Source organism: Leptosomus discolor, chromosome 15, assembly GCF_034619465.1.
Source record: "Leptosomus discolor isolate bLepDis1 chromosome 15, bLepDis1.hap2, whole genome shotgun sequence".
NCBI classification, from domain to species: Eukaryota; Metazoa; Chordata; class Aves; order Leptosomiformes; family Leptosomidae; genus Leptosomus; species Leptosomus discolor.
The window spans coordinates 3,924,906-3,940,711 of NC_141405.1; the positions used below are offsets into that span (position 1 = coordinate 3,924,906).

General features: G+C 54.5%; 1 protein-coding gene across 1 annotated transcript; it reads left to right on the plus strand.

Annotated features, from left to right (window-relative positions):
- The first annotated feature begins 6,310 nt into the window (after positions 1–6,310).
- Positions 6,311–9,341, plus strand: SOX9 (SRY-box transcription factor 9). The gene is made up of 3 exons (XM_086473883.1): positions 6,311–6,741; positions 7,699–7,952; positions 8,554–9,341. Exons 1-3 carry the CDS (start codon positions 6,311–6,313, stop codon positions 9,339–9,341), a joined length of 1,473 nt encoding a protein of 490 aa, XP_086330009.1.
- The last annotated feature ends 6,465 nt before the right edge of the window (positions 9,342–15,806 follow it).

Genomic DNA, 15,806 nt, shown 5'->3' on the forward strand with positions numbered 1-15,806 from the left:
AGCACGGGGACACGAGCGGTGGTGGCTGGAGCTGCCGTGACCGCAGGCGGCGATCCCGGCGGCAGGGCACTCCTCCGCTTGTAGGAAAAAAGAGAAAAAAATAGGTCGAAGATGCTGCTGACCGCTTGTGCCAGCATTTGCTCTGGGGCATTTTTCCTTTTCTGGAGAGCTCTGTATTGTTATGAATGAAAACTACGTCTTTTGTCCTCATTACCGGGGCTTTACTTTTGGCTTTGATCAGTTTTCCCTGAGTGATTCGAACCAGATTGATTTATCTTAGCCTCTGGTGGAGAACCGCTTCCAGCTCTGGCTGACATCCGCGCCGAGGGGACGGCCGGGGGATGCTGTGCCTGGCGAGCAAGGCAAATCCGCAGCCAACGGCAGAGCAACGGGCACCTCTGATCAGGCTACCAGCAGCCACACAAGTTAAAGGGGCACCTTGGAAAGAAAAAAAGAATTAATAAGAATAATTCTCTTCCTTTTCTCATAGGAGAAACCCCCAGCGCTTTTGGGAGAGTGTTTCCATTCCGCTTTAACTGAGCCTGATCAATTTTCCATCTACCCAAAGCCTGCAGAGCTCCGAGCCAAATGCTGCGAGCAAATAAATAAATAAATAAATAGCCCCCAAAATTGCATCGCTTTAATCTCCAGAAAAGAGCATTTGTGAAGTACAAGGTTGCGCGCAGCGGCTTCCAGCTGCGGGAGAAAGAGCAGAGCAGAACGGCGAGGTTAGGGCTATTTACCATGGCAGAGCCCGCGCCGGAGTCAGGGAGTGTTAAAACTCCTCCGGCGCTGCTCAGCTCGAGATCCACGCTCCAAAGTCGAGCGGGAATAAATCCACTGCTGGATTTCCCTGCAGGGGAGCAGCTCAGCAAACCGGGGAGCTGCCGACCAGCACCGGTATTTCTTATTAGACAAGTTAAAAATCCCTGTCTTTCCCCTCCTTCCCTCAGATTCCTGTATTTTTAGCATTTTAAAAAACTCTTTTCCAGGGGGAAGAAGCCTTCCTCTGATCCAAAGGACCTCAGTGCCTTTACCGCCGTCTCTGAGACTCATCCTAATCCTCATCACCCCTGGCAGGATCTGGCCCCCGGCAACGTCGTGTTCCCAGGATTATTTTTTAAGTGGTAAATCTCGACACTATTTAAAGGGATGCCATTTCACCAGCCACAACGAGCGTGCAGTTATTTAATAGCTAAACCAGACAGACGTGGTCAAATTAACGCTGCCACCCAGCTCAGCCCTTCTAAAAAATCAGAATCATTTTACTGCGGCGCTGAGATTATTCTTCTGAAACTTCCTAATTTCTTTCACTTTACTCCACATAGCGAGTCCATCCAGATGGTGTTTTTAAGCATGAATTAAAACGCCATAAGAGCAAATATCTTTCAGGCACTTGCTCTGGAGTCTTCAGGCTCCCTGTTACCTTACACACTGAAAAAGGGGGGAAAAAAGGCCTGTCCTCCAGCTTTCTCACCCATTCCCAGGTCAGCGTTTGCCAAGCTTAAATCAACACACTGTGCTGCCTCCAGCTCAAGCCGTAGCAGCTTTTGAGGGCGGTATGCTATCGCGACAGGCCAGAGAAACAGATTTTTTTTTTTTTAATTAATACAATATCAAGCAATTCTTAGCTAAACGTACAAACCCCCTGACGGTTCTGCCCCCAGGACTCAGCTCCTGCTCTTTCCCTCTTTTTTTTTTTTTAACTGTACAATGACCTTCCGATAAGGACGGGTCAGAACGTGCCTGAGAAATGCTCGGGCTTTTGAAAAATAAATAGATAGAGTACAAAAGGGGACACGACCACAGCTTTGCACAAGGCAGAGGCTGCAAACCCTGCCCGGGAGGCCGTGGCAGGCGTGTCCAGCAGCCCCGGCACAAGGTCACCTCCGGGCCAGCTCGAATCCATCGCAGCACCAAGTGCCACCTCGGAAGCGGCTCGACACCAACCTCATGTCCTGGGGACCACGGCTGGTCCCACAGCTCTCGGGCAGGTCACCCTCGACCCCAAAGCACAAGCTTCATTCCTGCATCAGTAACGCTTTTGGGATGGGAAAGAAATACCCGGCGCTTAATGCAGTAACACCCAAATTGGGAAGAGATGGAAGACGTCTGCCCTGGAGACCTGACCACGACTGAAAAAAGAGGTTGGAGAAAAATGAACCAAAACGCCAACATCTTGTGCTGCACGTGAAAACGTTTGGCGGCAACCAAGGGGACGGCTGACCCTTCCCCGCCCACAGCCCCTGTTCGTTAGAGAGGAAAAACCCGGAGCGCGCCAAGGCTGGAACGATTTTGTGCTTGGTGGGATGCAGCACAATCCTCATTTTTCATAAAACGCGGTTGTTTAGGAGTGATTTTTATAGGAGGGAGCGATAATTACACTGCAATGAAACACGCCGCCCCAGGGCTGGCTGCCGAAAGCCGCCATCCCGGAGCAGACAGTCCCGGCTAACTTCCACGGCACGATCCTCTCTGGCATTCGCGTTTTGTGCCACCGATCGATGATCGAAACAGTTTGGCCATCAAAATTAAGAGACCTGGTGTGGGAACCCCTTTTTTTTTGGTTTGTTTTTCGTGAAATCCACGATAACCCAAACCTTGGGGTTTTGCCCCCATTTCACACCGTGGCAAACGCCAGCAGGGCAGCGGTTCTCCAGGTGGGGAGGCAGCGCCAGCTTCTCCTTGGGTTTCCCACCGACCAGGGGGCAGACCGACTGGAGCCGGAGCACGGAGGTGCTGCCAGCCCGGCGTGAGGTCAGAGGGGACGGGATGACATCACAGCCTCGCTGGTGAAGCGAGCGCCCGTCCAAGAGCCATCCCTTGGCCGGGGCGGGGGGGGGCCGGACCGCCTGCAGCGGGGAGGAGAGGCAGGCAGGTTTTAGGAGGCAGCAAACTGAACCAGGCTCCAAGGGGGAGCTGGATCAACCCCCCCCCCAGCTCCCACAAAACCTCAGGAAAACATAACCCATCCCAGCACGACAGTCCCGATGCGCATCAATCTCGACTCCGTAAGGTCGGAGAGAAAAGCCTCCCAAACTACCCCATGCGGGTGCTGTTCCCTCTGCTACCGAACCTCCTGTCTCCTTCACTCTCCGCTCAGAGGCTTGGAAAGCTCGTTTCCTAAAAAACGGTGATTTGCTTTAGCACAAGGCAGAAAACCCCCCATCAAACGAGGGCTATAATCCACGCGCTTCTTGCGAAAAAACCTTTCCTGATATCTGAGCTTGCCCCTTACGACAAAACAATGTTAATTCTTTAAAAAGAAAAGAAAACTTCCAACCTGATGTATAAGCAGCAACAGCTTGTCGCTTTAAAGGAAACTTCTAACCGTGCAAAACGATTGTGATTAATCAACTTGTCCATATTGTCTAAACAGTCCATAGCACGGGAATTCAAAATAATAATTCAGAAATTATAAAATTACACATGATAACACAACTGGAAAGCTCTTTACCATTTCTCTTTTGTTTATTGTTCAAACTTGTCAAACCACTTTCTTTTGTTAAAACAGATCCTTTTGTAATGAAAAGGCAGAGTCCCTTTCAGCAGATGGACCTTCAGAATGAAAAATGTTCTAATTATTACACTTTTCATTAAATCAATTATCCTCCCAAATTGTTTTTGTGTTTATCTCTGCCAAACGGCAGTAAAGGCATGGAACAATCTGTTGTCACCGTATTTTTCTCCTCCAGGTACATTAGTTGAGATTTTTGCTACAGCAGCTCCAGCTGAGATAAGAGCAATCCTCTCCCTGAGTTGTCTTTGATGTTCCTATAACAAATACATATATTAAAAGAGATTTGTTGAGCTAAACTCCACTCGCGCACTAGCCTAGAGCTGAAATTGCCAAGGGAAAAATATTTCAAAATTACCTCCTTTAACATTTGCTGTAAGTTTACCTGTTTCACTGCAAATAACGATACAAACTTCAGCATATCCTCTCTCGGACGACCACACGTTACAAAGCAAGGACACGTAACGCTGTGAAAACCACCTTTGCTGCTGCAGGCGTAAGAAACCCCAAGAAAACCCCCCCTGTGCTCTCACTCCCCCTGTTCTCTCAGACAAAGACTCGGGAAATAGGACAGACACTTACCTTTAAACTCACCCCAAAAAAAAAACACTTTCCAAAAGTTTGCAAGCAAAAAAACAATCTTGGGGAAAGACAGCACGAGACAAGTAGGGTCTACCAGAGCGATTGCTTTCAAACGCATTTATTCAGAGCTCCTTCCCCCGCTGCCTTTTCCTTTCTTTTTTTTTTTTTTTTTTTTTTTTTTTTACTTTTTTTTTCATGTGCCATTTCCAGTACCTTTAAAACGCACCGAACGGTGACCCCCAGGCTAAGGGACCCACACCAGGGCACGCTGCCCCAGCCGGCCGCTGCCCCGAGGATCATCCAGCGGGACAAAGGCTGCAAATCAAAGCAACTTTGATAAACGCTTGAGTTGAAATGAAAAATTAGGTGCTGCGTATAAAGGGAGAACTGGGAGAAGGTCTTTCCCCCCCCCCCAAAAAACACGCTGCTGGAGCTAAGCGCAGGGGAGGGCCGCGGGGAAGGAGGGCAGCTCGCCTCGCACCCGCGCTGGGCTGCGCTCAAACTGGGTTGCCACCAAATAACCCTCGAAACCTCCCAAGCCCCAGATCTGCTTGATGGAGCTGAAGGGCTTCTCCCTTGCCCCGTCCCCCCCGTGCGGAAAAGCAGTTCGCTGCCGCGCTGCGGAGCCTGGGTGATTCACTAGAAAGAGAAATATTTGCATTTATCTCCAGATAACCCTGGGAAGCTCCCAGGGCTTATTTGTTTGCTTTTTGTTGTTTGGGTTTGACGACAGGATTTGGTCAAAAGTTGGGTTGTTGGGGTTTTTTTTTTTGGGGGGGTGGGGGTGATGAAGGGAGAGGGCAACCGCGTCCTTTCCCCTTCCACGGCCCCAGCGCTGCCTTCCCCTGCACCGCGGAGCAGCGCCCGGTCCTGCACCCCGCGACGGGGCCACCGGGCTGCAGAATAACGTTATAACGAGAAATAAAAAGCGTGGGGGCGGAATACTGAGGGGGGGGGGGGTGTGATACAGAGCGACGGGGCGGGCGCACAGCGACGCACCGGAGCGCGCACACCCCACCCCCCCACCCCCCAAAATAAAAGGGAAAAAAGTAGATTTCGGGTATTTTATGGTCCACGCACACCGCTCCCCCCCGCCCCCCCCCCCAGCAGGGGCGGCGCCGCGGAGGGGCGCGGAGAGCAGCGGACGCGGACCAAACCCACCCCCCCCCACGGGCGCGGAGCGCTCCCCGCCCCCGCCGCGCCGTTCCTGGGCCTTTGGCGCCCCCTCTGGACGGCGCCGCGCACCGCCCGCGGGTCCCGCCGCCGCCGCGCTTCGCTCCGCGGGGTCCCGGCCGCCGCCGCTGCGCTCCTCCACCGCCACTCCGCGCCCGCGGGGGTTGGCGGCGGCGGCGGGGAGGAGGCCGTCCGCGCTGCGGAAAACACGCAGGGCGTCCCTGAACGCTCCGCAGCTCCCAGAGAAACCAGAAAACACCGCGGGCGGGCGGAGCGGCGCCAAGGAGCGCGGAGGCTCCGCGGCGCCGCTCCGCACCCGCGCAAAAGGGCTCGTTACGCCGCGCCCCGGCCCCGCCCCCGCCCCCCCTGCGCGGCGCTGAGCGGCGCTGCGCGCCCGCAAACCCCTCCCCCCGCGGCGGCGGCTCAGCCAATCGCGTCCGCGCCAGCCCCCGGGGGCCGGCCTCCCATTGGCGGAGCGCTCCCGAGCCGAAATCGCCGCGGAGAGTATTTATTCCCGCGCCGCGGCGCGGGCCGCAGAGCCGCGCTGGAGACCGGCGGGGCGCGCCCGGCCCCGCGCTGCCCACCCCCGGCTGCCCACCGACGGCCGCCCCCGACCCCGCGCTGCCTACCGACGGTCCCGGCCTCCCGCCACCGCTCCGGGGTTTTTTGGGGGTTTTTTTGTTTTTTTGGGGGTTTTTTGATTTTTTTTTTTTTTCCCCCACCCCTTCCTCGCGTCTTTTCTCTCCTGCAACTTTGCAAAAGTTTCTCGCGCCTTCCCCCCATCCCCTCGCCCTTGTTTGGGGTTGTTTTGGGGGTTGTTTTTTGGTTTTTTACTTAGAAAAAAGTAATAAAAAGAACTTTTGCAAACTTTTTCTAGCTTTCTCCCTCTTCTTTCCCAACCGGGCTTCACGCTGGTTGAGACTCCGTCTCTCCTAATTTTACTTTTTTTAACCCTTCCCTACCCCTTAGCCAGTTGATTTTTTTTTTTTTTCAATTTTTTTTTCATCCCCTGTCCCCCCCCCTCTGCCACTTTCTCGCATGAATCTCCTAGACCCCTTCATGAAAATGACAGAAGAACAGGACAAATGTATCTCCGACGCCCCCAGCCCCACCATGTCGGATGATTCTGCCGGGTCCCCCTGTCCCTCTGGATCCGGCTCGGACACGGAGAACACCAGACCCCAAGAAAACACCTTCCCCAAGGGTGACCCGGACCTGAAGAAGGAGAGCGACGAGGACAAGTTCCCCGTGTGCATCCGAGAGGCGGTGAGCCAAGTGCTCAAGGGCTACGACTGGACCCTGGTCCCGATGCCGGTCCGGGTGAACGGATCCAGCAAAAACAAACCCCACGTGAAGAGACCCATGAACGCCTTCATGGTGTGGGCCCAGGCGGCCCGGAGGAAGCTGGCTGACCAGTACCCGCATCTGCACAACGCGGAGCTCAGCAAAACCCTGGGCAAGCTCTGGAGGTGAGTGCGGGGGGCGGCGGTGTTGGGAGGGGAGGGGGGGGGAAGGCTGCAGCCTGTCCCAGCAGTCAAGAGGATGGTTTCAAGCGTGGAAAACTCGCTGAAAACTTTTGCATGGGCTGGCAAACTTGTCTGGAGTAGGAGACGCCAGAATAGGGGAAAAGGAGGGGAAGTAAATCCTGCAAGTGGTTTCTGGCCCCTTTGAGCAATGCCCCGGGTGGAAGGTGGCCCCGCTGGGCAGGAGAGGGCCGTGCGGGGGGCTGGCAGAAACCCCCCATAGCGGGTCCTGCTTTGGCGTGCGTTTGTTTGTGCTTTTGTCCGGGGGAAACGATGTTTTGCTGGATTGCATCAGCTTGGCCCGGGAGGAGAAGCGATGCCGGGCGGGCGCGGGGGGGGCGGCAGAACCCGGGCGCTCGCCGGCGCTGCTGTGCCAAGCCCCGGGTGGGTGGGTGGGTGCGATGAGTGGTGCGTGGCTGGGTGCCCTCCGACTTCCAAAATAAGGCAGGGAGGGGAGAAAAACAGAAGGAAAGTGAGTCACCTGGCCGCCTCTTAGGCTGTGACTACAGAAGCGGGGGGGGGGGGGGGGGGGGGGGGAGTGGTGATGGGGGGGGAAATCCTAAATTTGCGGCGGGAGGAGAAGCCGTGAGCAAACCTGGCCCTGGCACCTAAAGCGCCCCGGGATGGGACGTGCACCCTTGCAGGGGCGGCCTTTGGGGAGACACACACGCAGCACTCTTGCATCTCTTGTTCAGCCACCGAAACAACCGGAGGGGGAGCAAGAGGGGGCTGACAACCAGATAGGGGGTTCAGCGCTGTGGGGGGCTTTGCATTGCCATCCGGGGGGACCCAAGGAAAGAGGTTTGGGCTGGTGGTAATGCCATAGCGGGGGGGGGGAGCCGCTAATGCTCCCCATGAGCTGCAGCTGACCCCCCACCCCCCATGTGTGTGACCCCTTCCCAGGCTGCTGAATGAGAGCGAGAAGCGTCCCTTCGTGGAGGAGGCCGAGCGGCTGCGGGTGCAGCACAAGAAGGACCATCCCGACTACAAGTACCAGCCCCGGCGGAGAAAGTCGGTGAAGAACGGGCAGTCAGAGCAGGAGGAGGGCTCCGAGCAAACCCACATCTCCCCCAACGCCATCTTCAAGGCGCTGCAGGCGGATTCCCCCCAGTCCTCCTCCAGCATCAGCGAGGTGCACTCCCCCGGGGAGCACTCGGGTAGGTCCTGAGGTGGTGTGGGTGGGGGAAGTCATGGCTACCAAAGAAAAGTTGCACCCTAAACCAGGCTGAACTTGGGATTGGGTAAAGGGGGAGGGAAAAAAAAAGGAGAGAGAAGGGGATGGCTGCACCAGGAGAGCTGCCCATGAGCCTTGCCCGTAGCACGGGCACAAATGCTCACCTGTGTGTGCCACCAGCCCTTGCAACCCTTCCACCCTCTGCCCATGAGAAATGGGAACCCATACTTTTTTCTAAAAAAAAAAAAAAATAAAAAAAATAATAATGAACCAAGAGGTGGCCCCACTCTTGCAGCTTATGTCTGAGATGGCCCTGCTCTTGCAGCTCGTGTCTGAAGGCTCGGTAATTTTACCCGGCGGGCGAGATCAGCACTGATAGGGCTCATGTCCGTGTTCCTCACACCTGGAGGTGTTTGTGTGACCCTATGCAACTGCCTTCAGAAGCAACGCGCTGTTATCCGGCCGCCCCACCGGCCGCGGGTTAACGATTAACGGCGTTATCGGGGAGCCGCGGGCGCAGGGGTGCCCGGCCGTCCCGGCAGCGACACCCCCTTCACGCCCCTGCCCTTTCCTTCCTCCCGCAGGGCAATCGCAGGGCCCCCCCACGCCCCCCACCACCCCCAAGACGGACACGCAGCCGGGCAAGCAGGACCTGAAGCGGGAGGGCCGCCCTCTGCAAGAAGGCGGCCGGCAGCCGCCCCACATCGACTTCCGAGACGTGGACATCGGCGAGCTCAGCAGCGACGTCATCTCCAACATCGAGACCTTCGACGTCAACGAGTTCGATCAGTACCTTCCCCCCAACGGCCACCCTGGGGTCCCGGCCACCCACGGGCAGCCCGGTCAGGTCACCTACACCGGCAGCTACGGCATCAGCAGCACGTCGGGCTCGCAAGCCGGGGCCGGCCACGTCTGGATGTCCAAGCAGCAGCAGCCGCAGCCGCCGCCGCAGGCTCCACCACAGCCGCCGGCGCAGCACGGGCTGCCGGCGCTGAGCGGGGAGCAGGGCCAGGCGCAGCAGAGGACACACATCAAGACGGAGCAGCTCAGCCCCAGCCACTACAGCGAGCAGCAGCAGCACTCCCCGCAGCAGATCAACTACAGCTCCTTCAACCTCCAGCACTACAGCTCCTCCTACCCCACCATCACCCGCTCCCAGTACGACTACACTGACCACCAGAACTCCAGCTCCTACTACAGCCACGCCGCCGGGCAGAGCAGCAGCCTCTACTCCACCTTCACCTACATGAACCCCACGCAGCGCCCCATGTACACCCCCATTGCAGACACTTCTGGGGTCCCCTCCATCCCCCAGACCCACAGCCCGCAGCACTGGGAACAGCCCGTCTACACACAGCTCACCAGACCCTAAAGGCATTTTAAAAGAGGAAGAAAGAAAGAAAAAAAAATTTAAAAAAAATAATCAAAAAAAGCACGAAAGCAGCAAGAAGAAGAACAGCGAACTTCCTCAGACTTTTTCTTTCTTTGACATTAATAATTAAAAAAAGACACTAAAGTTAAAGCTGGCAGGGAGGAGAGAGCACCTCGAGCCTTCTGCACTACAGCATCCTCCAGGAAGTGGCCAGACTGCTCCGAGAACCGGCAAAACTCAGCACAGGCTTTCCAAGGACTGGACTTTAACTCTGCTTCCAGGGCGCGGCGTGGAGATGAGATTTCTAACCAACCAGCTCAGCTGTCTGTTCTCTGGACTTTTGTAATGATTTTTTTTTAGCAGTAATTAAAAAAAAAAAAAAAAGAAAAAAAATGGGGGGAAAAAAAAAGAGAAAACTCAGTCCTCTGTGAGGAATATTCTCTATTTTAAATATTTTTTAGTATGTACTGTGTATGATTCGTTACCAATTTGAGGGGATTTATACATATTTTTTAGAGGATTTTTTTTTAAAATGCTCATATTTTTCCAACAGCTAAAAAATGACAGTTAGTGGAGCAGTCCTAGGTTTTCTTGCGGTCAGAGGTATTTTTGTATAGATAAGTGACTTTTTCTCTAAAAATAAAAATAAAAAAGCAAACCGGCGTGCTTTTAACTCGGAACAAAGCTCTGTCAAGGGGCCAGCGTCAGGCTCAGCGATGGTCAGCTCTGCAGCGCAGGAGACGCGAGCTGAGATTGCGCGGGGACGAGCGTGGGAGAGGCTTTATTTTTCTAACTAATAGCAAAACCAGCCAGCAGGAGATTTTAACTTTATTTTTTCATAACCTTGAGCCTTAAGAAAGAAAAACAAAAAGATTTAAAAAAAAAAAAACCCCAACCCAACCAGCAAAAAGTGCTGTTGAGAAGCCTTAAACGCAGCCCTGGGATAATCACTTGTCCCCAGCTCTGCCCGTCCCTGGGGCTGGGAGGGCTGAGCTCGACCCCCTCCAGCCACCCCCCGAATCAATCCCCCGTCCACCCCAGGCCTGATGCAAACCCCATCGAGGGGTTCCTCTCTGCTTGTGGGACGTCACAGATACTTTAAATTATTTATTTTGTGAGAAGAGCGGTTTTTAATCACAATTTTTGATTTTGGGTTGGTTTTTTCCTTTCAATCTCCCTTCTATTTTAAGTCCTTTCAAAAGCGATTGCGTTTGTCGGAGCATTATTTGGAAGGTAACCGTGCCTGTTAAATTATGGTCTAAACTGTAACCAGTCCTTTATTTATCTCTTTAATTCTTTTTTTTTTATTATTATTATTATTATTCTTTTTGGAATCTGTGTCCTGGGTTTGTACAAACTTGTGCTCTTCCTTTTTTCTTTTGTCTTAAGGATAAACTGGAAAAAAAAAAAAAGAATTTGTACAAACTAAAGATTGCAAATGTAGCGTATCACTGAATCATTTGCCTTGTTTTCTGCCTCAGCTCTCTGGGACACATGAGCTCGTGCGAGGACGAGACCCAACGCCCCGGCCGTGCCGCGGGGCGGGACCATTTTAGCCTTCCACCCCCAAAACTGGCTTGAGGTGGGGACACTGACTTTGGTAAAGCTGTGGCTGAACAGTTAAGGATTGCTTTTTAAAAAAGACAGCAAACTTTTTTTTTATTTAAAAAAATGATATATTTGTTAACATTTTTTTTTTTTAGGGATTCAGTAGAAGAAAAAGAAAATCTTAAAGCACTCTTATAATATGGCATCTTTCTATTTCTGTATAAAAGCAGATCTTTTTAAAGTATTTCTGTAACTTAAAAGACCTGTCATTTAAATCATATTTTGTCCTTAGGTAAGTTTGGTTTGGTTTGTTTCGTTTGCAAGATCCTTCTCTCTGTGAAACTTACCTTTTTTTTTTTTTTTTGTATATTATTGTTTGCAATAAATATACATTGTATTAAAAGTTAAACACCCCACTGATGTCTGATTTATTACCATCCTACAAGCAAAGCCGGGGCCACGCTGAAGCCCCCAGATGGTTTTGGCTTCACTGATGGGGCTTGGGGGGCGCCCCATCTTTGATCAGAGCAGGTCAAAGAGACCCTGGAGTGAGGGGAGCCCCGGCAGGACATGAGGGGAACCACGGGGTGCAGAGATGGACAAACCCAGACTCGTTCAGGATGACAACTCAGGGTGTGAACTCCACAGGTGACAACGGAGCTCCAGCCCTCCCCATGCCAGCTCAGACTGCTGTCACCCAAGGGTTGCCTGCTCCGAGCTGCCCCAGCTTGGGAGGATGCTGAGCGTGACCCGGGGGGAGAGTTGTTGCCAAGTGGGTTTGGACTTTCAGGTCATTCTCCCTAAACCGCTGAAATTCTCCCCAAAAGAGCTGAAATCCGTACAGCTGAGCAGGCCACGCCATCCCCGAAGAGCCATGTTGCCGCTCGCCCCTGAGCCCTGCTCTCCTACAGCCCCGGAGACACAGCACAAGCCCCTTGGCAAGGGAAGACCCCCCCCCCCCAGCCCAGCCAGGCATTGCTTTCCCTATCAAACCCATCCCAGAGAAATCCCTGCTCCGAACTCCCCTGCTCTATAACCTCACTGCTCCTCGGTGCTCCGGGGCCACCCAGCCCACAGCTTTGCCACCTCAACCCTCAGCATCACTTGCCGTAGCCCTGCCTGGGGCACAGCTGTGCTGAGCTTCACCAGTCCTCTGCCCCGCTCGTTTCCAGCACTGAGAAGCACGCACCCGCTGCTGGCATCATCGCTGAGGTCGCTGGTGATGGCAGGAGTGTGCGTGAGTCCACTCCCCTCCAAGGGCACAGTTATTCACATACAAAAACTTCTGCAAAAATGTCATAACTCAGCACAGGCTCTGCCTGGAAGATGCACTTCGGACGCAGCAGCCCCGCGCTGTGAGCTGAGCACACTGCGGGACACCTCGGGGCCCAGCCCGGAGCAGGGGCTAGGTTAGCAAACCCTGTCAGACCCATCAGATCAAACATTACTTTGCCAACAGTTTATTCTCTCCAGACTCTTCTCCTGACTGAAAAGCCAACCTCTAAGCCCAGCACGGCGAGACCTGCTCCCTGGGGCAGCCAGGCTCACCGTGGGCACCCTGGGACGGGGACACCGCTCGCTGCAGCCCCAGCGTAAAGCACGAAGAGCTCACGACTGCCATGCAAAGCCTCTGCACCGTTGTAAAATATTTACTCTCACCACAAGTAACACTTAAGCCAATTAACTGAAAGGGATTCATTTGCTTTGTGCGTTAGTTAGGGCCAGTGTCACTATTTACCTGTGCAATCAGCCACCGTGGCTGGTGGGAGTGCTTTGGTCCCAGCCGTTTTTCCGCAGCACGTGGCGGGTTTCCCCTGCCCCAACGGGACTTTGCCCGCTGCAAGTTTTGGCTTTGCTGCTCCTTTGGAAAGAACAAACACAGGTATCGGCGATACGGCGAGGAAGCACCCGGGAGCCCCAAGGAGAGCTTGGCAAGCCCATCGCCGGCATGGCACGGCCGAGAGTGGCAGCCGGCTGCGGACAAACCATTCGATAAACCAGTTAATGTCCCACCGATGCTCGCGTGGGTGGGTTGGGCTGTTACCCAGCAACATGCTGGAAAACATCCCAAAATCAGGACAGCCTTTGCCTGCCTGCCTCTCTGGGGGTTTGGGCTGGCAGAGGGACCCTCCCCATCCTCGCCCCCCAGTTTGCACTGGGCAACAGCAAGAACCAGAGGGTGGGAGCAGGGCAGAGCCAGGACTGGTGCTGCAATGAGCCGTGGCTCGGCCCCAGCTGCTCTTGGGGTCTGCAGTGGCATTTCTGCCCCGGCACAGCCGTGCTCGGCTCCCCTCTCTCCTCCTCCTCCACCTTCCAGCCGGAAGCATCCCAGGGATCTCTTCCTCGCCAGAAACCAAAAAGAGCAAAGCTCATGACCCAACCCTGGACCTATAATTTCTGCACTGTTTACTTATGGTGTGGGCTTTAATACTCTTGGCCTGCGTTCGGGAAAGCCAAGCTGGACGCGGGTCCCTGGGCAGCTCCGAGTTTCCTGCCCACCCACCGCTGGGGCTCTGCCCCGCTCCGGGGGGCTGCACTCAGCATGGTGGGGGCGAGGGGGACACAGAGAGAGAGGAAAATGCTGGAAAAGCCACAAAGCTTCAGGGCACTTTGTGCTAGAAAGCGAAGCAGGAGGGGTGGGGGAAAAAAAAATAGTAATAAATGAAGCCAAGGGAACTCTCACAATGCTGCAGGGCAGGTTTGAGCCGCAGCAGATAAGAGCGGGCGCAGGGACAGATGTGCACCGGGGTTGCTGCAATGCTGCCCGGCGAGTTGGGGAGCGCTGCGGGCAGGGCAGGGTGGGGGGGACACCGACAGAGCCCCCCCCAGCTCCTGCAGAAAGCTGCAGGGTTGGGGCGGCGGTGGGCAGAGCGAGGCCAAGCCGTGTGCCTGGCTGCTTTCCCTGTTGCCAAAGTATTTTTGCTTAGCGGTGAGTTTCGTCGGTTCAGAAAAAAAAATAAGCCATTTCTTTTTAAAAAAAAAATTAAAAGAATGGGGAAAAAAAACGGGGAGAAAGTTTCAAAGCAGCCCTGGGGAGCCCCATGGCACACCCCCTCTTCTCTGCCCGGGTCCCTGTAATGCCCCGTTGCGCCAGGCTCTACGCCCGGCCGGTTACAGCCACACACAGCTCTGCATGCCGACCGCCTGCAGCGGTGTCAGCTGCTCAGAAATGCAGCTTCGGTTTGCATTTCCTCAGCCAGCTGTTCATGTTGACATCGTAGGAAAAAGCCGGGGCTTTCTCCAAGAGAGAAGGCAAGATCGCAGCCAGCTGTGTGCCGGGATCCTGGGATCGGCTGCGGCTCCTGCCCAGCTGTAGCGTTTGGGACGTGTAACAGCGATATATCACAGCAGAGCCAGGCTCGCTGCGAGTCAACCGAGATTTGCTAGGGTTTCTCTTTTCCTCTTGCAGGGCCAGGTTCCAGGAGTCAGGTGGTTAAATGAGATGGAGATTTAGATGTCAAAGTGAAAAGAGCAAGCTGGGTTTTCCCCCACGCACCCCAGCGTTAGGCTCCCTCCTGGACCACGCTCAGCAGCCAGGACTCCCCAGCTCCCAGCAGGGAATTGCTGCCACCCCAGGAGACGTGTTTTAGGAAAGGGGGACAGACACAAGCTCCCCTTTCTCTGCTGACACAGTGAAATTTGACTAAGACGCTTCGATTCGATGCTGTAAAGATAAACCAACCCGGAAAAGGTGGGGAGAGAGGAGAGCTTTGAGGCGCACGGCACAAATGGGTCCAAGGAATTGGGGAGGATATGGAAAAAAAAAGCCAGAAACATCTCTAGCACAAACCTCCTGCCTTTCAGGCTGTCTCGCTGGATCAGAGCAGCAGTGCCTGGGGACTGTGGGAGCAGACGGCAGCACAGGCAGGATCGGAGCAGCTCAGCGCCGGGAAGTGGGTGCCGAGGACGGACCTTGCAATGCCACAAGCCACCGAGCCACTGCTGTCCCCTCCGCCACCCCCAGCCAGGCTGCTCACCCTCACCCAGAGGCTGCCCCCACCTGCAAGGACTGCTCCTGCACCCACGGGCCTTGGCTTTGCGGCACCAGCTCCAACAGCGAGGGCAGACGGCTGGATGTGGCCGGAGCGAGCGGCTGCCCAGCACCCATCGCACCGGGACCCCAGTAACAACGTGAGACAGAGGGGAGGAAAAGGCTCCCACAGACCCTCCTGCTCTCTCAGCCATCCGCCTCCTGGAGGGGCAGGCAAAGCCACCACCTCCACGGCAGGATGAACCCCTCTAGAGCAGGAACGGGTTGTTATCGAGTGGCTGTTCACGGCTCAAGCAGCACAGCCCAGTGTTGCCCACCCATCCTGCAAACCCCAAAATCCCCAGGAAGAGGCCACAGACACATCAGCGTGGGCACAGACATGCCGTAAGTGCTACTGTAATATAAATAATTGATCCTAAGGTGCCTCGGGGGCTGTAAAGACCTCGATTGTTGGCTCCTTGGGTCAGAGCCCACCTCTTTACTATGTGTTTGTACAAGGACTGCTCTAATGGGGCGCTGAGCCGCAACTGGGGTCCTGAAGTGCTATTGTAATACAAATACTAATCATGCAATAGCCGTTATACAAGCAGTCCCTGCTCAGGGCTGTGCTCCGAAGGCTCATAAACCGGGCAAGACTCTCTTGAAGTCAACAGGAGCTTGGCCCACGTGCGGGGATCTGGATCAGAGCTGCTCAGCCAACCCTGCGGCTGTGAAATTCCAGTTTAATTCTGCGTGTGTGCGTGCTTCTGCGTGTGCACATGCGTGCACGTAGAGGCTGAGTCCATCAATGGCGAGTAGCTCGAGCTTTGAGACGCGTTGTTTGTAGAGCTGGGGTGGGGAGGGGAGCTATTTCTTCATTAAAACAGAGTCATGTTTATAAGAGGCTCCATAAAAATGGTTTGAAATAAGAAATAACAGCAACTATA